This window comes from Tachysurus fulvidraco, chromosome 6 (genome assembly GCF_022655615.1).
Source record: "Tachysurus fulvidraco isolate hzauxx_2018 chromosome 6, HZAU_PFXX_2.0, whole genome shotgun sequence".
NCBI classification, from domain to species: domain Eukaryota; kingdom Metazoa; phylum Chordata; class Actinopteri; order Siluriformes; family Bagridae; genus Tachysurus; species Tachysurus fulvidraco.
The window spans coordinates 20680849-20702113 of record NC_062523.1 but is presented as its reverse complement, the minus strand read 5'-3'; the positions used below and the strand labels follow the sequence as shown (position 1 = coordinate 20702113).

Sequence of the window (21265 nt, the reverse complement as noted above, 5' to 3'; positions counted from 1 at the left end):
ACATTCGTTCACTTGATTGGCAATACTACCAGAGAGAATATCATCCTACCAATAAATGTGTATGATTATTGGAAATAATGTCCAGACTTGATGGAAATACTCCAAATTATGAAATCATGCACTCAACAAAATATCCAATCATTGCTGGAGCAGAGTTTCGGAAACAGGTGTTTTTAATACGTAGGGATGTCTTCATGGTCCACTAGCCATTCAGATGATTCAGATGACTCAGATCTGATATTTCAGGGGTGAAACTGAGCACTGATGGGAGATGATTTGAGAGGGACCGAGAGAGAAGGAGAAATAGAGAGAGTAATTGAGAGCGAGGGGGTCTATTACTAGACATCCATGTAACAGATGCTGATTGTGTTTCTAAATCACTGGATTCTATTCCTGGGTAATGAGAAGTAAAACCAAGGCAAGAAGAGTTACCATAAAAATGTACTATTACTGAATTAAAAGCAGATACAGAAAATTGTGAAACGTGGAAACGATCCACATCCAACCAAACCAGTACGCCACTCTCTGTCTTTCTCTCAGAGCCCGGTGGTATATTTATATGCATCATAAAGAGCACGGGTTACAGTAACAAGTACATGAGTTATCTTTAGTTTTCTTTCAAACAAACAGCAGCATTAAAACTTTATTATTTATTTGTTTGTTTGTTTATTTATTTATTTAATTATAATATTCATTTCTGATCCTCATGGACCTACTCTGTCTCATGCATATGGCAATAAGATATGTTTGTAGGAGACACAGATTTACATTCACTGACCAATCCAGAACACCACGATTTCGTTCCTGCTGGATGAGAAGGGAACTGCCCTGTCTCATCACTTCCACGCTTGATCTTTCAACAGTTGTTGTAAAAGTGGCTTGTACAGCATTTGAAAATGTCAGAACACAGGCTTTGGTTTGTGTCTTTAAAGTCCTGACAGATAAGTTCTTTATTTCACAAAATGTTCACAAAAATTGGATTTTAATAACAAGCTTATGACCCACTATTTACATCTCCTGCATATTTGGGAAGCAAATGATTGTCCCTTCTTTACCACGTTGATATACATAATTCACAATCAGTTGAAAGAATAAATGTTGCTTCTTCATTTTTTTCACAGGCTGCCAAATAGTGTAATTTGTAGGAATTGAATTGCATCGGTAAGGTTTTGTGCTTGGCACTTATATTTACTGCACATTTGTTTTGTCACGTAGCACTTAAATACTTTACACTTCTATAGCACTCCAAAACATACATTTATTATTCTGGTTTTCTATATTTTCCACACATCAACATTAAAGCTTAGTGTCTAAAAGGTGATACACTCCAAATTTAGTTAAGTAACTTCTAATAAAATAGGCAAGGTTAAAATTGACCAAAAGTAATCAAATCCAATTGACCAAATCTTGTTCCTGCCCATCAGTGTCTTTCAGGGTAACTTTTCCCACTTATTATCACGGGTGAATAATATTCACTAAAAACACTGCATAATGTTTCCATTTCTCTGAAATTACTTTGTTGTGAAGCAGATTGATCTGCTTTTTATTGTTTGACAAAACAACATCTAGTTCAGCTTTGAATGTCCATTGTTTAAAAGATGCGTGTGATAAGAGTCCATTATTGCACCAAATCTCACAAGAATCCTTGAAGAGCACCCTCCTAAGATAAAGACTTCATAAGATACTGCATTGGATTGAGACTGGAAAATACAGAAATACAGGTTCATATGATCTAAAATGTATTAGCCTATTTTTGGCATGTATCATAAAGAAAAATGACATAAATAACACATTTATGCTGTCCATGTACGTCTGATTAGTGATTTAAAGTCTGCACATGAGATGATTAGCTCCTTTTTAAAAGGATCCAAGATTTGTTTTAACTTTGTCCATCAGTAACAATCTGATTTTTTTTTTTAATGTCAAAATTCTATGATAGCAGACAAATAGATGAAACAGTTTGATATGACTTCTTGCTCTGGTGACACTCAACGTTTAAACCTGGTTTTCGTTCTTTTAAACCATGTGCATAGACATCTGAGAGGAGGAGCCATACTGGCGACCATCACAAGCTGTGGACACCTGCTGACTACTGCCGGGGTTTCCTATCATGTGCATGCTGTCCATGCTGCCACTGGATAGGTACTGACGCTCAGCAAAGGCCCCGGCAGAAGAGGATGAGCACAGTAGGCTGGCCTGAGATTTCTCTGAGTTGGTGGCCAAGCGTGGGGAAGCTGGGAAGTTGTATCCATAGAGGTTGTAGGGATTGTGCAAGGAAAAGGCATTATATGAGCCCTGCTGCATGTGGTGATGACTCCCGGAAAACATGTGTGCCGAGGAAGGGGAAGTCCCTGGAGAAGAGGACGAGCCAGAGGCCGTACCTGCCCCTGCCTGCATCACGTACTGGAGCTGTGAGGTGGGGAAAGACGACAACTGACTTCCATAAGCATCCATTTTGCCACCGCTGCTGCATCCGCCATTGCTACTGGTGGGCAATGAGGAGTGAGGGCTGCCCTGCATGCCTGCTGCGATTAAAGAGGAAGTCCTCTGGGGCAGAAAAGAGTCTGAAGGCTGGGTGGGGGCCATGCTGCCACCTGCTGACTGGAGACGGCCGTAGGATCCATCAGCCAGTCCTCCGTAGCCCTGCAAGGTTGGCATATTGCTTCTGGCACAGGCAGGATACTCAGATAACCCCAGGTTACAGAGCTGGCTTTCCCGGCAGCCCACATTGAAGGTGTTGGGAGCAAGATGGAAGGTAGGAGGAGAGCATGAGGGTGAGAGAAGGTGAGACGCGCTTGAAGGAGATGGTGTACCAGTGCTCGAGGTAGTAGGAGATGTGCCAGTGCTCCCTCCTGGAAAGCATAAATAACAAGATTTTTTTTTAAAAAAAAATATAAGACCAGAGAACTGGAAGAGTGTGTGTAGTAAAACTAATAGTCTATGATTTTAAAATGGCCTGGATGATTGGAAATCCACATTCATGCATACATATACAAAAATATTACCAAATACAAAGACATATTGTATATGCATTATATAAAGGTCACTTGAATATATATATATATATATATATATATATATATATATATATATATATATATATATATATATATATATATATATATATATATATATATATATATATATATATATACACACAAGAACAGTGAAATAGTAAGACAGGGCCAGTCTAAAAACAGAATCACTAGCCAACAATCATACTGAGAGTGATCTCTCGTTTCAGTCCGGGAACAACGTGCAGTCACAGAGGCTCCTAAGGACAAGCAATGCATCCTAAACCTCCTTGTGGAACAAGAGAGCCCTGTTCAAGTTTGGCAACAAGTGCCACTTGGAGGCATATAATGGATAGTATCTCTCTAGAGCAATAATCAGCAAAATCCCCGCACTCATAAATAGTGAAAAATTCTCTTTAAAGTTCAGCTAGTATCTAAAAGCTGAAATTATCCCAGAAATAATGTGAGATGAATGTCGTCATGTGAATGTATATACAGTCACAAGAGGTCTTGCCTTCCTTTCCATCATATAAAAAGCATCATTCATAACATAGGAGGAAAAAGACACTTGGCTGCTGCAAAGCATATATATATATCAAAGTCTTGGAACTGAATGATAGCTGTGGGATATCTATAATCACATATTTCTTTATTAATGAGAATCTGGCCAGTGGTCATTTCATTGTTTCGAAAATTTAGACTGAGCACATGGTAAGGAAGGAAAATATCATGCAGTCAGTCCAAAACAATTCAGGACTCTTAGTCTTGGCTGAAGTTTGGGCCAGCTCCATATGCCTTCGATAATACAGCTGAGCTCCACTCTGCGTGGTACTGTTCTGCTGGCTGAGCGAGAGAGGAGATCTTAGGGTGATGTCATATTTTTTCCCCTATTGTCGGGCAGGGGTGAGAGAGCCTTCAGTGGTGCTGAGGGAATTAGCTGATTACTCAGAGAGAACTGGCTGCACTGCTGGAGAGATGAAATTCTGGGGAGGAAGAACGTTTGCACAGAGTACCAAAAGTTCATCAGCGATGTGGGACTTTAATTAACATTTAATCTATTAGGGTTCATGATGCTAAACAGATGTCTGCTCATGATGAGTATTGGCTTTAAGTCATTGTTACGGGCTGAGAGAGGAGATTTTGCTGTAACGTTTAATTTTCTAGGCCATTGATATTAGCCATGGTTATAAAAAATAGTTGCACTTACAACTATCCAGGACAGAGGTAATTGTATTTTATGATTTCTTTTTCCAAGGGTTTTTTTTTTTTTTACTACATGATCAGGTCTATTCTCTAGTCTAATAATAAGCTCAAGACCGTAATCCTTTAATTGTGTTTTCTTCTTATTGAATTGATCTACGGTAAACTAAATTTACTTATTTATTTATTTATTTTTAATCTTGAGGTTCTATTAACACACCTTGCTGTTTCTGCATGTTAGTGAAATCCTCAAATGTAAGCGTCCTCACAGGTGGTCTCCAAAAGGCATATGTTTCCATGATTGCCTCCAGGCCTGTCCTGTAGTAGAGAAAGGAAAATGTTGAGGCCAAAATGGAGGACACAGGCACAATTATACTGAAGCAATGGATGAATTAAGAAATGTTGCGACGGAGGACAGCTATATGAGAACAGAGTGTCAGATCATTTGCATGAAAGAGAAGATATGCAAAGAGAAGTCGAGGGAGGCAGTTGGAGGAAACCAAAGACTGTAAAAAAGGAGCAGTTTTTTTTATTGTGCACATAAATCTGGGTGATGTTTCATCTCAGCCTCATACACAAATCTCTTTCCTGTGTGATTTACACCCCTGTACAGGGAGAGGCAGCTCTGCCTCAGGCTCAGCTCAGCCTGCACAACATTGCTTCCTTTAGGAGCTGTAAGTCTCCACTTACTCTTGCTCGTTAGGCACACAAGCTAATAATACAGAATTTGGCCAGGACTGCACTCCATCACAGAGTAATCCCTCAAAACCAATTGGTCAGGATGAATATAAATAAAATGACTAAATGCACAGCTAAGCATGCCAACCTGGTATAGCAATGATGGTCCTGACTGTAAATTTTTGCAAATCTGCTTATTTAATAACAGATGTTAGACAAATGCATGGAGTTTGATCTTATATCATAAGCTGTTCTGCAGTATTCAGTGGATAAATGGAACTGTGGTTACTTCATGATGAATATACAGCTTTATTCCTCGAACAGAGTTATATTTTTTTTAAACCCTAATCTGAGTTAAATAAGGATAGATGTGTGAGGAATTATATTTTCTGTCTATAAATATCATACACTCAATGTTTTCATCTGCATTTTTGCTGCAACGAACATGCTAGTTCATAAATCAGGACTTCTATTGTTTGAAAAATGAAAAAAGATTTCTCAAATATCTGTGCTGATAATGCTCTCCAGATGGCAGCAGACTTTCATGTGCCGAGGCTCGGTTCCAGCCTTTCCCTTGTTGTATGTTAATTTAGACTCACATGTTATAGTGATGGAGCACATTGAAGAGTGAAAAGTGAAAAGTATTGTGTTGAAGATGGAACAATGAAGAGAATAAAGACAGAGCGACTGAGGATACAGCACACACAGAGATGAAAATTATGCAAGAGAAAAAGGAAGAAATCTCTTTACCCTGGATCCTTTCCTTACAGATTACCAAGGATTTGTTGGCAGGCAACAGGTGATTTTTGTGACAGCACATAGCAGATTAAAAAGCATTTCTAGTGGTTTATTTTTTATATTTAAGGCAACGTTTGAGAAATCTGTTTGTTTGCTCAAGCAGTATGAATGATTGGTTAAACAAGCACTCATGAAAATGTACCTGTTTCTCCCCGAGTCCCTGAAACCTTTTGCAAACGGGTTGCGGTCGATTTTTAGTCGGGTAATCTGCAAGCCAAGAAAAAGGAAAACAAAATAACTCAAAGTAATATTAACTACAAAAAATAATTAATCAGTAAATACTTTCTCAGAAGACTTTTGCTCTGGAATGCTTAGGTTTTTGCTGATCCTTGCAACGTCTGCCAAAGGAAAATTCTACCAGTTCAAAGGTGCTGCACTGCAATACAGACCTGTTGGTTTTGATACGCTGTGACGGTGGTGAAAACAGTTTCAGGGAAGCTGAAAGTCTTCACACCTTCCCCGGATGGCACTGGTTTAGTAGGAGAAAGCTCACTGCTGAAGTCCTTCCGGATCACATGAACACGAGGTTGATACTTGTGCATGGAGTGTAGGATGATCTGAAGGAGAAGGGTGCAAAATTATTTGTGTTGTTAGTCTAATTTATTAAATTATACATGCCTGGATCAGATAAGGAAAAAATGCAGAAGCCCTGGAGAAAATTCACTACCACTGTCACTACCACTGCAGCCTTGGTTTGGCTTTCATTAATTCATTAATCCCAGGGTCAGACAGACGCCCCTGTGACAGAAAGGTCAAAATAGAAAGCACAGGGAATTGCAAAACAACTTTGTGACAGCAAATGTAATATTCCTGTTACTATCTTCTTGACCTTATATAACGGAATGGCCCAGGAGAGCTCAGGGCAAGATTGTACCAGCGAACCTCGAAAGGATCAAAACATCAGAGAGACAGAGAAAACATGACCAAAAACCTACAGCAGCAAAAACATCAACTTTTTAACATTTTTCCTTGCTTTTTCTTGACTCATACTATAAGTTTTACTACAAGGTGACAGCAAACAGTCAGAGAACACCGATGCTTTTTTATCCATTGTTAAAAGCACAATACAAATAAAATTGAATTAAATTGAATTGGACTTAAGTGATTATGATTTCCAGAGATTTCTCACATTAAGGTCTAACCAATATCATAACCAATTAATCAAAACTGTGAGCTGTTTTGAAAGTAACCACACAGAATGGAGGCTATTTGAAAATATATCTTTAAACATTGCACATTCTAAAAGTTAGGTATAATATAAACGTTCATTTCAATGATATGGTGATTAATATGTGTGTGCATGAGGGAGAAAATGGGAGGTAATAAAAGGGTTGAATTGTCCATCATAGCAAGACATCTCACACAGGACGTTCCACTGTTAACTTCCACTCTGGCTCCAGGCGAACAAAAAATAAAAGTCTCTTTTTATAAGGCTGTGGTAAAAGAAAAAAAGTCCCTTCTCCATTTTCCAGAAAAACACCAGCTCAGTGCAGTTCTTAACACCCATATGTTATTACATTTGTCAGAATGGTAGAGTGATAGCATCACCGAGTCGAACAAAAACATCTCCACATGCAAAGATGATGCCAGCAAAGCACTAGTTGCTATAAATTTAGCTCTAAATGGTCACTTTGAGCACATACAGTCTACACCTATAATCTGGAGAAGGGACGTCAGATTCAGATAAGAGAAATAAAAACATCTTTTTGCTTCTGAGTGTCAAAGCTGTTCATATTTAGCACTACTGTAAGCAAATCATATAAAACAACAGTAAGCACATTAGGCATGCTGATGCATCACTCCCATTACTCCACATTGCTTTGACTTTGCTACACATAACCATGGTGACATTGCAAAACATGTTGAATGTCAACAAGCCTTGCGGAAAGCTCTTTAATAAAACCACCTTCTCTTTGCACTGCAACAAACAACAAAGAACTACATTAAGAAAAGTGTAAAACTGGTTGATTACTAACAAGATCCATCAAGGTCAGATTTACATCAGGAATTATTGCATCAAATAAAAATGTTCCTTATCTTATTGTGCAATATCCCTAGTGCACAAATATCTAATTTGTAACCAGTCACTGGTCAATTGTGAAATATGAGAAGTATTAATCATGTTTGTTTTCACCCGGGAATAAACTGAAAAACCCTTTATTATAGAGATAGGCTACAGATGCCAGGAGAGGCCAGATTAGCCTTAAATGTATAATGTCATGCATATGAGAAACTGTATATTATTAAGGTAAATTAACCAGGAGATATTTTATATAGCTTAATAAAGTATGGTTATTTTACCTTTTAGTCAGTTGGAGAATCATGTAACATATCTAATCATAATAGTGAATGAAACTGTCAGTGCCTAGTAAACATGCCAAACGATAGAGATCTTATTGTAATAAGCTAAACTCACATGTCCTTGGTCATCCAGCTCATTATTGGTGAGTTTCAGTTTGTCAAAGCTGACCACCTGTCTCATCCACGTGTCCCCGGAGGCCAGTGAATCTGGATGGATATACACACGCGGAGGCACAGGAGAGTCTGCATTTCCAGCCACCATCCACTTTGAGCTGTGATAAACATATCTGCAAATACAGTGACGTGATATAAGACACATTAATCCAAGCAACACCTTTGGCAATTGAACTGTTGTACATATTCATAATTGATGCCTGAATTAGAAAAAAAAACTGTAAAGATATTAGATCAGATGTCCAACCTTTGGGTCTAATCCAAGCCATCTCTATTTAGTTATTCTTGGTTTGTTTTCTGCTGACAATTTGGACTCTACACACTACTGTCTAATGCACAGCTGGTTGTCTTTTGTTCTGGTCTTTAGTTCTGAGAGTATTTAGCTGCAGTGCCTTTGCCAAAGTTATCAGTCAACCCTAAAACATGGTTATAACTCTCATTTTACCCAGTTGTTATTGCTTGGCATCATTAAACATTATCTGTGGCCTCATTGCATCCTTTTCAATGCAGCCATCAGCAAACAAACAAACACACACACACACACACACACACACACACACAAACATACACAAACATACATACTGTATGTATAGACATGGACTGACAAATACTTCACACATATTAAGTGCAACAACATGAGAAATTATGTATGGATACTTGGGTACATGAAGACATAAAATTATTGTAAGACAAAAGAATATCGAGACACAAAAACATAAAATAATAACACACACACACACACACACACACACACACACACACACACACACACACACACACACACACACACATATAAAATACCAGGCGTTTCTATAATTTCCTGTTTGGAGTGCTGTTTAGGGTTATGCTCTGTGTAGTAGGGAAAGTGTTAAAGAAGGGAGAAACCTTAGCCCCAAAGAGAACTGGAAATTTGATTAGTCTTCTTTCATCTCACATAAATCTGCCATCTGGCACCAACACAATCAATAAAGATCAGACTTTATGTGACACCCTTTGGAGAGTTTTGAGGACATATTCATATTTAAATAGAAAGTCCATATGGAGTTATATATAAACAACAATAAAAGGAAATAAAATAGCCAGCTCTCTTGCATTATCATAAAGTTAAAAATGCACACACACACACACACACACACACACACACACACACACACACACACACACACACACACACACACACACACACACACACACACACATAACAGAGGCTCATTGAACACTGACAGAGAACATAAATGTAAATATCTTGCAATACAGCAGTGTAACGGCTTATTTTTTCCAGCTGTCTGCCACATTAAAGAGTGAAAAGTAATTCAAGTAATATAAAGGAGGACTTAACAAATCTAGTATAGCCTCGACCTTTCTTAGAAAAGGCAGCGTGCCTAAGTAAAGTGTGTAAAGTCCAATAAAGGCTGTGTTTCCAGACTCCAGACCCCGAGACGGATAAAGGATTCCAGTGACAGATTTGCGCTCTATTTGCAAAGCCTTGCGGTAAATTCCCCAGCCAGCAAGAATATCCCATTTAATTTTACAAGATCTTTTGACTTCTAAAATCCTTCACAATATTTCAAGACCCTAAATGACTCTCTTCAAACACTGTACCAGAGTCTTTCAATGACTGTGGTTCTATTTTGAGTACACATGCAACATTCATCTGAATGCAATTGAAATTTGAATAAAGACAACTATCAAAGACCCTACGAATTAAATGACATGTTCTCAGTGTCAGAAAGCAGATAGTTTTGGTACAATGCTATCACACATTTTGTCCCACATTATTATTAACCCAAATATTACGTGTGCCATTTTAATAATACAACTAATTAAATATTTTCACAGTTGATGTTTCAAAGTAAGCTGAAACTATAATATATTCACAATGAAACACCAATAAAGGTATCCTATCTCTTCTAAATTAAGTGTAGTCATTTTTCCACCAGCATGAGAGCTTCGTAATAGATTTTTTTTTTTTTTTTGGACAAAAATAATATCTTAGTTTTCTCACAAGACATTCACAACAGTTTCATATTTTCCAAATGTTAAACCCAGTTTACCACAATAATTGTTTCAACAAAAAACCCATGGATTATGTCGATGTAAAAAGAAATGTAAGCATTTTCACTTTGATTTCCAGTGAAATCAGACATCAATGTAAATCAAACAAACAAAATTAATTATGCTACATTATATATTTTTTTACTATACTTTTTTATATACTATATAACATTTCTATATTCTATGAATATGTTTAAGAAAAGAGTACCATCATTCTATGAAGTGTTCCTGTCTGCCTCTGCTTTTCATATATTTTATGGTTATTATTATTATTATTATTATTATTATTATTATTATTATTATTATTATTATTATTATTATTATTATTAGTTTATGGAATTGTATCTCATATAAGTAAATTTTCAGGTTCAGGTTCAAATAAAAAAAGGTACATACTCTGATAAACACACCTGTATCTCTTGTTGTCCACAGGTACTATGTCCATGGCTATATAATACTGCTGATGTGGATCCAGCCCCAGAATTTTAACTCTCATGGCAGGAAACATTCTCCTGTAACACATCAAAATAAGTAACAAATAAATATTTATAAAATTCATAACAAAGTTATACAAAATACAGTTTCAACTCTAATAATCACATTATATATAGAAAATCAGCATAAATCTAGTTCAGCATCAGACAGTCCCTTGAGTTGTAATACACATATTACAAAATCTGATTTAGCTGAACAAATAAAAGTAATAAAAAGAATAGTTCAAGCTCTGGTTGTTAGCTGGAAGCCATCGCCACTATTAACTGTCTTTGTTAGAAATGTGGGGAAATTGCTGAAAGTAAGTTGAGCAGATGACCGTAAGACATTTTAAAGCTGCGCCTTTTCTTTTCATTTAAACGCCGTAAATCTTTGTTATAATGAGAAAAATATAATGCTGCTTTTCCACCCTGTGGAACCCTGTAGCGACCAGACTTATTGAGGGAATACACACACACACACACACACACACACACACACACACACACACACACACACACACACACACACACACACACACACACACACACACACACACACACACACACACCAAACGAGTAAATGCTCGCTTTAGATTGAAACAGGATGCTTTGAATGCATTTCAGCATATATTAGGCTACAAATTGGAAATAAACTGGGCATGAAGGACATTACGCACGAAATGTTTTCTCTCAGAAATAAAGTTACTTCATCCATTCATGTCCTTGTCGCTGGAGTGGTATCAAGCGGACATTTAGATTTTATTTTACAGATAATTAGACATTTACCACGACTACTATACAAGCCTTTACTAGGTGAAAGCTACCTTAGTAAATAGGTTACATACTGAAGGTACAAAACATACACTTTAATGGTACAAATACAATGACACGAATAGTACAAGTTGGTCATTTTATTTCGAATAGTGTGTGTTTATTTTACTCCCATAGTCTGCTGGCAGAAAAAAATGGACGAATCGATTCATTATGCATTATGAATCGATTCATTATACGTTATGAATCGATCATTTCCTTTAAGAGATATAGTACATGGATTATTTTGGAAACACTTACAGTTAAAACTTGTAGCTTAATTTTGTTATATAATAGAAAATATGGGTGGGTGAATCGAGGCTTAATTAAATATTATTTGTAGAGGGATGAGGGTGTAAACATGGACAAGATTATACAAATATTTTTCAGTTTTATTATTTGGCAGTTTATATTAGCAGCAATGTGTGATTTATTGCTTTTTCCCTGTTGGCCAAAAGGAACTACAGAATCCTAACAAGTACCTTTTCATACTGAAATGACCTTCGGATGATTAAAGTCATTTCTAGTGCGATCAGAGGCTTCACAAAGCTGGATATTTTTTAAATAACGCACTGGATTTGTGTAATTAATCAGACATATTTTATTGCGTTTGTCTGATCAGGACAGGTACATACAGTCTAATGCGCATGATGAAACTAATGCACTACTTGGCTAACAGGTTAAGTTATATGCTCACTTTGAATTGGATCTAAGAAAGATAGCAAGAAAACTAAAAACATATTTGCGGGATATTAATTAAAAACAGTTTCCGTGTTTCTCTGTGGGAGCGGATCTTATGGAATACAGGCGCATGATGAGAGGATGACTCTCGCGTGTCCGGAGCCCTCGGCCCCCATGTGGAACACATTAGCACCACGAAAAATATCATGGCATCGAGTTCGTCCCCTTGCGAAATTACGGTGTGTGTAGCTGTGTGTATGTTTGTGTGTAAGTGAGCGCGAGAGTGACTGATCTTCACGCCTTTATGCCACCCTGCTGTGGTGAAGAAATATGTCTTTAATATAATACAAAGTATTATTGATGACCTTCACACAGGACCATTTTTTAATGATGAATGGGTGGCTTTTAAGTCGTTTTTCACGGCGAATACTTACGTATTATAAAACAATTGTAATATAAAGGAGGTAAGCATTTAGGATAATTCTTTGAAGTAGGATTATGTTTGATTTTTTTACCTTCCTGCCTTGGTGATGATCATTTCCGTGCCGATGTCGTGAAAGCGCTTCCACAGGTCCGCGCACTGAAGCTCCACCTGGATCTCATCCATAGATGCGGCGGGGTTCAGATCCGCAGGGCTACCGAGCGAGCACGACGATCTCTCCGGCATCACCTCGCCATCCGAGCCTGGACTGGCCTCACAATCTGTCAACGGTGACACAACAACATAAGCACATGAAAACTACAGGTAAATAACAGTGGGAGAGTGGGAAAGTCTCGCCAGTGCACGATCATCTGCACTAAGAATAATAATAAAAAAAAATTGTAATGCTATATGGTAGAAAGAAGACTTACATTCGTGTACTAAAACATAATTCTGTTGTTTTTTTTTTAGAAATAAAAATAAACGATGAGTCAAAGAATCAGTCAAAGACGGCAGACACTGAATAAAAGTTGAAATGTTTCAGGATGATAACATTTCAATTCCCATCTCACATCCCTCGATTTATTTCTGATTAGTGTTTAAATAATACACTAACTGGTAAACTGAATGTATAACAAATAAATAAACAATCAACAAAAGTCAAGAAGAATGCAATTATATGCAACATTCCTTTGCGTAAACTTCTTAACCAATACACGGCACTCAACTCTTAAAAAATAATACGAAGTAATCTAGTAAATACAGGTCCCCCCGCATATATTTATTCAATGATTTGGTCGGATTTAGAAACAAACAAAAAAACAAACAAACAAATAAATAAATGATGCACACACTCGGTCCAGGGTGTATCCCGCCTTGTTGTCCGATGACGCCTGAGATAGCCACAGGCTCCCCGTGACCCGAGAAGTTCGGACATTATAACATGAACATAATATTTGAAATAGCTAATTTCCACTATTGGCTATTGCCTGTTATTTTCTGTATGCTTTATTATTTAAGACACCATTCACTTTAACACCAGTGAGTGAGGTTGCTTAAGCAGCACTCGCAATGCAAATAAGCCAACACGGACGCAGACGCAGAGAGACTGCAAGACCGGCCAGTAAGACTGGCTTTATAACTTACTGCACACACGAGACAAGCTCCCATGATATCCCATGGCCGTGGCCTTGACTTACAGAGAAAAATATTTTTGCTTTCCTGAAACCATTTTCTTTATCAGCGTCTTGATGTCTCCATTTCACAGCGCTGTATGATTGTCTATAGATGTCCATGTGTCCCAGGGGTTCTTGCTTCCAGCCAAACCAATCATATGGTGCCGTTTCACTGCTGCTGTCATCAGCTCCTCGTTTCCTCAACACGAGCACGTCTGTCTTCAATATCATCGGTCAAACTCCACACCAGAAACAGTATAACAGTCACTAGGTACCGTTTAAAATGTGTTTTAATTAAGAATCTATTAATGTCAGTTGAACTGTGCGCAAAACTCACTTTTCGCATTTCGAATACTCAGATGAGGAATAATTACGCAGCGTAATGTTATATAATGTTAAGTATTCAGTGATGGCACATTTGTGTGGTAAAGTTTCAACAACACATTTTCTCGGTATGAAATCGATCTGAAGCCATGAACTGTACATTTAATGCAGTGAAGAGGACTTTAACTTGGCCATGAGGCGACTCACTAAGCATGAAATGTTAGAGTAACCCAATGCAGCAGGAACAGAAGCACCTGTTTCCGCTGGATTTAATTCAATCCCACGTGAAAGGGAGGCAATAAAGTTAAAGATTAAAACTCCTTTTTAGGCACACACATCTGTCGTCCTTCGTTATAAGCTCCTCTCAATAAGACTCAAAGGGGCAATAGAGATTAGATTATTTATAGATAAAACTGAGGACACGATCTTCTGATGTAGTGAATAAACTCACTCACCATGTCAGTGAAGAGCAACCATTTTTCATAGTAACTTATGTTCTGTGTAAAAGTAAAGAAAACAAATATATAGGTCGGTTTTTCCAAAAACGTTTAATTCTATAGATCAATTTATAGTTTAATTCTATGGATGGCTTTCGGAAATGAAAGGAAAATCCGAATAATGAAAGATAGCATAATATGCACTTAGCATGCACATTTATCGTTATATTAAAATAAACGTTAAATACTATACTTTACATACTGTAGTTTATTTGGAACTGAAATAAAATAATATAAAATACAAAAAAAAAATTAAAATGTTCATTTTGGTCCCTTCATCTCTTATTTAGCTCTTGGCACATACACCTGCCATCAGGAAAATTTCCATGGGAAATAATGTTTACAGCCTGTTGCCAAGAAAATCATTGAAAATATCATAAAGGCCAGTGTGTGTTTAAGAATATCAAGTACATTTATATTTCTATAATATCTAAAGAATGCTGGATAATAAAAGAGTTAAGGTTATACAAAATTTGTAATTATAATAAAAATACAAAAATAGACGATTTCATTTGCATAACAGACTCAAAAGTAACTAACTCTTAAATGTTAAGAAATGCATGGAAACAAGACGAATTTCCTATTATAAAATAAAAAGACCAGTATTATCAGCAAATTCCTGTTAAAGTGACTAGGAAAACGAAAATCCGGTGCAATGCCATTAAACTAAAATAACTGTGTATCTAATGTATATTTTAAACTAACTACACAATAAACTAAAGAAAGAAAGAAAGAAAGAAAGAAAGAAAGAAAGAAAGAAAGAAAGAAAGAAAGAAAGACAGAAAGAAAAAAGAAAAAAAGAAAGAAAGATGGTGCAATTTTATATTACATCACAGTTTTATAAAATAGTAAAGTATCAACAACAAGAAAATCTTAATAACGAAAGAAAGCATAATATTCACTTAGCACACACATTTATCGATATATTAAAAACATAAAAATGCTTCATTCACTCTTACCCATGGTACAAACACGATGCCGCAGGACAATATATATGGTGTGACAATGTGAAGGAAATTACGCACAGCACTGGAGACACAAGATTTACATTAGTTTCTCTGTTGCTGTCTAAACTTAAGAGTTTTTATATAGTAAAGGTTTTGATGAAACTTTTACATTTGATGTGATAGCTGGTGATTTCAGCGCGCTCTGGCTGTAGAGTTGTTTGTTCAGTGCGACCCACAAACACACCGAGCCAATGTCAGATGATCTCCTTGCGATCTAAAGCGTCATCGTGCATCAAGTAGGTAGTTTATTCTCTACTTCAAACTATGTAGGCTAGTGCAAAAATACATTCTTCAGAGTTTCCTGAAGCGTAATGATCACTAAGTGTTGTCAACACCGCAAATATCCATCTCCATGAAAACACTCAGTATCACAGAGTTTAAATAAAATATATGCACCGTTTTGTAACACGATAAAATCCCTCAAAGATAAAATATGTATTAAAGAAAACGTGTTGGGGACAGTATCTGAAAAGTCTGATATTTTGTTTTACATCATTTACAGGATGTTTTTACAAACACGCTGGACGAAATTCGTGGCAGTTAAGTAGCCTACGAAAGCTATTTATTTTTAAAATAGTCCAACACGGGTCAAATAACCTTTATTTATCTGGTTTTTTAAATATATATTTTTCATTATTATCTTCTTCATCTCAGTTGATCGAAAGACGTGAATTTTCCTATTCATCGTTTTTAACAAGACGCTTGAAATATACAATATAGCCTACAGAAGCAACGCTCTCTGAAAATTCTTATATCTTAACTGTTGTTTAAACCCAAGTATTGCATTTTGTAATGAAAAATCCTTTTGGTGTCGTGTTAGTCTGCCTCATTGGCGAAGCTAATGAAGTGATGACTGGTGCTGCAGATGATCAGCGTATCAGTTTAGTCCAAAAACAGGCCTTCTCAATCACCCCCACCACCAAATCCCCCGCCGCCCAACACACACACACACACACACACACACACACACACACACACACACACACACACACACACACACACACACACACACACACACACACACACACCTGCAGTCTAACTTGAATAGACAACTAAGCCTCTTTGCTAGATCGGACGTAAACATCGCACACTATACTTGTGCGAAACACTTGTGCCCTGGATTTAAGATGGGCCTTTATTCATTTTTATTTTTATCGAAAAGTATTCAGTCAAAGTGCAAAAATAAGACAGTAAAGTAAAAAGAGAGATTTAATATTAAATGCACATTTTATTTTAGGTCACATCATATCTGTGGCCTAAAATAAATTCCCAAAAAATCAGCGGACCCCAATTTATGCCTAGGATCGAATCTTTTGGGTAATAAAGTAATGAGCTTTAATAAAAAATAAAGAAAAAAACATTCATTTTAAAAAGACATTCAGTATAAAAATATACTTACAAGTTTAACTAAAACCAAATTTAGGTGCAATAACTAATTTTATTTCTCTTAAATAATTTGTTTTTGAATTGAGAAAAGCACCGTCAGATTATATTATATATAATGCAAATTTTATATAAATGCTTGGCAGAAATGTTCATATTCCATTGCATTATTTTTATTTATGACGTTGGGTTTATTTTTCTCATTTTCTCGTAATTCTTTTCCATACCTGCGGTTGTAGGCAAGTTAAGTAAATGCTCAAGCTAACCATGCAGATATATGACTGCTAATACAAGTTATTATTCAATCTGTAATTACAGTCTAATAACTATTTATAAACTGTGTTTTTCATGCAGACCGTGTTCATGAACACCGATGTTATACAAGACAGTTTATATTGTTTAATAGAACAACAAGCGCGTGACGACCAACCGGCCGTGGTGAAGGCGTGATTGCGCACTAACCCGGGTCGATATCCAGGCACTGACCGGTGTCTTCTCCGTCTCCCAGCTGTCCGTTGCTTGCGAGGTTTTCCATAGAGAGCTCGAGAGCCTTTTCCTCCCAGCCTCGGAGCTTGCGCTTTTTGTTGGAGCCGATGAGGGCCTCCACCGAGAAGGCGTGCGCTCTGGAGCTCAGCGCGGCGGCCGATCGCCTCCTCTCGCTCATCTCTCCCACGGCAAATCCAGCCGAGAGTGAATCTTAACAGCGCCTTCCGCAAGCACCGAGTACAGAGCAGGCGTAGACACGCACAATGATTGTACAAGTTCAAAAAGTTCTCCAGTGACAAAAATAATCCAAATGAACATCTAATTCGCACGTTTAAAGATCCTGGACACGTACAAGGCCATTCCTAAAGTGTTTTCGCCTCGCTTCGAGCTGTATTTCGCTCATATATCTTCTAGTTTGGTGTGGCTCCACTTTATATTCCTCTGTCTGTGTCTTTCTTTCTCCGCTCTGATTGATACTCGCTTCTGGAGAACTTTTTTCGAAGTGTCGAGGGCAACCTTCTAACTCCCTGTCAAACTTTGCTCAACCAATCACACACGCGGAAACGCCACGAACCAAAACGCGCTGTCCAATGAGAAAGGAGGGCAAAACCACGTCTTCTAGGAGAAGTAGATTTCAGCTGGGCCGTCGTTCAAAACAGAACGTTTCATAGTGATCTTACGCAAAAGTATCGAAATAATAGCAAACACGGTTTTCGATTGTTTCAAGTATTATTCAAATATTTCTCCATATCAGAGAGGAATCGTATACAAGTTCTTCAATAACATTGTGCGTAATTGCTGTGATTGTCTGTCTGTATTTCTGCATCTCTTCTGCATCATCATATTATTTCCAGTCTTCTATTTATTAAAGGGAGAATAATCAGATTAACAATCTATAAACAGATTAATGCGTGTAAAATGTACAGATCATACATCCTAACTAATGATTTCTGTGGATAATAGTGAATATTATAGGATCGGATTATCCACCAGGTTTCTAATAAGTGATTTTACTCGTTTAATATCAGTCGACTATCTAATTCACCGCAGATCGACTTCATTTCTTTCTAATTCTCACAGTAAGTGAAACAACGGCATTAAGCTGCTCGAATATGTCCGCAGTAAAATCAGGGCTTATATCTGATTTAGCCAGAAAACAGGTGGCGCAGTAAGAAGGGGTTTGATTTAAAAAAAAGTCTTAACAAATTTTAAATCTGAACTCCAGTAAATGTGAAGTTGCGATATCTAGATCTCTCTTTTAGAGATTTTAGAGATATTTAGTTTCCCAGATTTAATACGTAGAATTAGTTAAAAAAAGTGCAAAAAGAAATTGGTTTTAAGCTTTTATTAACAACAGTTATTATTGCGTTGTATTGCAGTTATTAAATGTGCGTTTAGACGCCCACAGAACGGTCTAATAATTAACGAAACTTTTTATTCGTTATTAAACCACAGTTAAAAGATTTTGTAGATTTAGACGTATAAAGTTCTTTTAAAAAAGGCTTTGATCCGATCCATTAATTCGAGCAGCCACATTATTAATTTGAGAACGTGAGATATTTCCTAATTACAGTAACAAATAAGAGAATAAGCTGAAAGAGTGATTTGATTTCTTAGTAAAGGTTTCTTTAGTCCAGAACATTATAGTCTATAATGCGGTAAAATGCAGGGTTAAGAATCACTCTTAATTAAAAACAATCCACTTCTTTCGATTAAAAAATGAAATACTGATTAAAAGCAACATGCGCCATGAAAAGTTAAGTCAAAACGTATGGAATAATAATAATAATACATTTTAAAATCAGTATTAATACCAATATTCATATAAATATTATTATTGCTATTGCGATTGTTGTTATTGTTAATAATAATAATAATAATAATAATAATAATAATAATAATAATAATAATAATTATTATTATTATTATTATTATTATTATTTATTTTTTTATTTTATACAAGCTTCTCTGCACACAAAACTGTTATAAACATTCGTTACGCTGTTTTCGTTCCGATTAGAAGTTATAAGCTTATGAAGTGTCATTTGTATTTCCCAACCAGCTTTGCGACTTTACAGCGCTAAAGGGGCAGAATCTGAATGACAGCAGCAAACCCACCTCCCAAAGACTTAGAACACAGATCTGGGGGAACCTTTATTCGGAGAAATATTAAGAATCGATCTCAATGAAAGTGAGATATTTTGTGTGTTGCGATGCTGACTGCAGCTTTTACAGTGCCCCCTGTCGTGCCAGACATTTAGACAACCAAGTGCTCTATGTGTGTGTGTGTGTGTGTGTGTGTGTGTGTGTGTGTGTGTGTGTGTGTTTACAGAGAATAAACTACAGAAACACACAGCTAAATCGCACAACTCATAGCTGCAGGATTCATTTTTAATAGTACTCGCACTTCCATACTTGAAAAAAATCACCCGATAAAGATGGACTTAAGCGAAGGTTTAACATGTAATAAAATATTCTATTTAAACCAGTGCTTCATAGGGAATAATCACACAGAGGCAGAAATATTATCACATAATAAACCAGCAAAAGGTGCGAGAAATGTGCGCACCAGGATTTAACAGGCCTGGACTAGAAAAACACTGGAAAATTCTAGCCATCTACGAAACAAAGCGATGTGTTCTTGCTGCCGTTAGAACACGTGTATGGGCGCAGTTTATTGCATGGAATAATCAGAGCCTTTTTAGTGAGACGAGTTATTTTCAGTGACAGCAGGTCATTTCCGTACAGCACTTCACTACCTGCAAATATTGCAGACTGCAAAAAAATAAAGGATGTGGCGGTGAATAGCAGTCTGGGTCATGCGTAAAAACCGCTTTGATTCACTACACTGGACATTGGAGCAGAGCAGAAGGTAATTAATCGCCAAGTAAGATTTCCGCACCACACCTGCACCACTGCGCCGAAAAACACACTTTTATTTATGACTGCTGTTTCATTTACCATTTTTAAGATATTAGGGAGAATATACGAGGTACTTAAATATAACATTTACTTAAACGTCTTTTAAAAATAGACTGGTTTTACGTTCTTTCCACACAAATATGGATCATGTGATTTAAGCTACAAACTTCATGTGACTTCTTTCACCACAAGAGTGAAAATGAACCACATGATTGAGTTATTCCCGATTTACCGTCTTGTCTTTTGTTAAAATAGAACTGTTGAAACGTTATGCAGTTCACCTGCTACTGGGATTTACAACAAGCGTTTTTTTCTGAGACAGACAGACAGACAGACAGACAGACAGACAGACAGACAGACAGACAGATAGATAGATAGATAGATAGATAGATAGATAGATAGATAGATAGATAGATAGATAGATAGATAGATAGATATTTAAAGACTTTCTTAGGGCTTAAGTAAAAAAATCTGGAAACATCTACCACAAGCTCTATTTTTGCTCCACGTTTGATTCCTCTTCAGAGACCAAGTAAGAGTTTAAGGACAAACACTGGACACCTTTAAATTGATCTGTTCTGGTGTGAAGTAAAAAAGAAACCATCTGAAGACATGTCAGTGAAGCAAAAAGGACAAAAATATTATCCTTAAACACAGTCGAGGTCATGCCATTCTACCAGCAGGTGTAAAGTAAGTGTGTTCAATGTCACTTGATATTTAACTGATGTACAGTTCCCACAAAAACTATAGGAATGGCACTGACAATTAAATTCTTTGTGCTATACACCATGCATAAGACATTTAGTTTTAAGATAAAAGCATGGGTAATGAGATGATAGATTAGGACTTCTGCTTTTATTTCTTGA

General features: G+C 36.7%; 1 protein-coding gene across 2 annotated transcripts; it reads right to left on the bottom strand.

The window, feature by feature from the left end:
- Positions 1-687: 687 nt before the first annotated feature.
- On the bottom strand, positions 688-17987 carry tbx15 (T-box transcription factor 15). Of its 2 annotated transcripts, none has more exons than XM_047814472.1 (8): positions 17478-17987; positions 12700-12886; positions 10631-10732; positions 8107-8278; positions 6080-6247; positions 5833-5897; positions 4435-4532; positions 688-2852 (listed from the first exon to the last, which is right to left on the bottom strand). In XM_047814472.1, exons 1-8 carry the CDS (start codon positions 17653-17655, stop codon positions 2017-2019), a joined length of 1806 nt encoding a protein of 601 aa, XP_047670428.1. In that variant the 5' UTR covers positions 17656-17987; the 3' UTR covers positions 688-2016. The 2 variants fall into 2 exon arrangements, with proteins under 2 accessions (XP_047670428.1, XP_027020495.2); XM_027164694.2 differs by having other exon boundaries at positions 692-2852; positions 17454-17987.
- Between the last annotated feature and the right edge of the window lie 3278 nt (positions 17988-21265).

What these genes read in the sequence shown, in the direction of transcription:
- tbx15 (XM_027164694.2), bottom strand. Translation starts at nt 17,655, where the DNA reads ATGAGCGAGAGGAGGCGATCGGCCGCCGCGCTGAGCTCCAGAGCGCAC. An exon ending in AGGGACTCGGGGAGAAACAG is followed by an intron (nt 4,533 to 5,832) that starts GTACATTTTCAT and finishes TCTCTACTACAG; the next exon opens with GACAGGCCTGGAGGCAATCA. An exon ending in TAACATGCAGAAACAGCAAG is followed by an intron (nt 2,853 to 4,434) that starts GTGTGTTAATAG and finishes TATGCTTTCCAG; the next exon opens with GAGGGAGCACTGGCACATCT.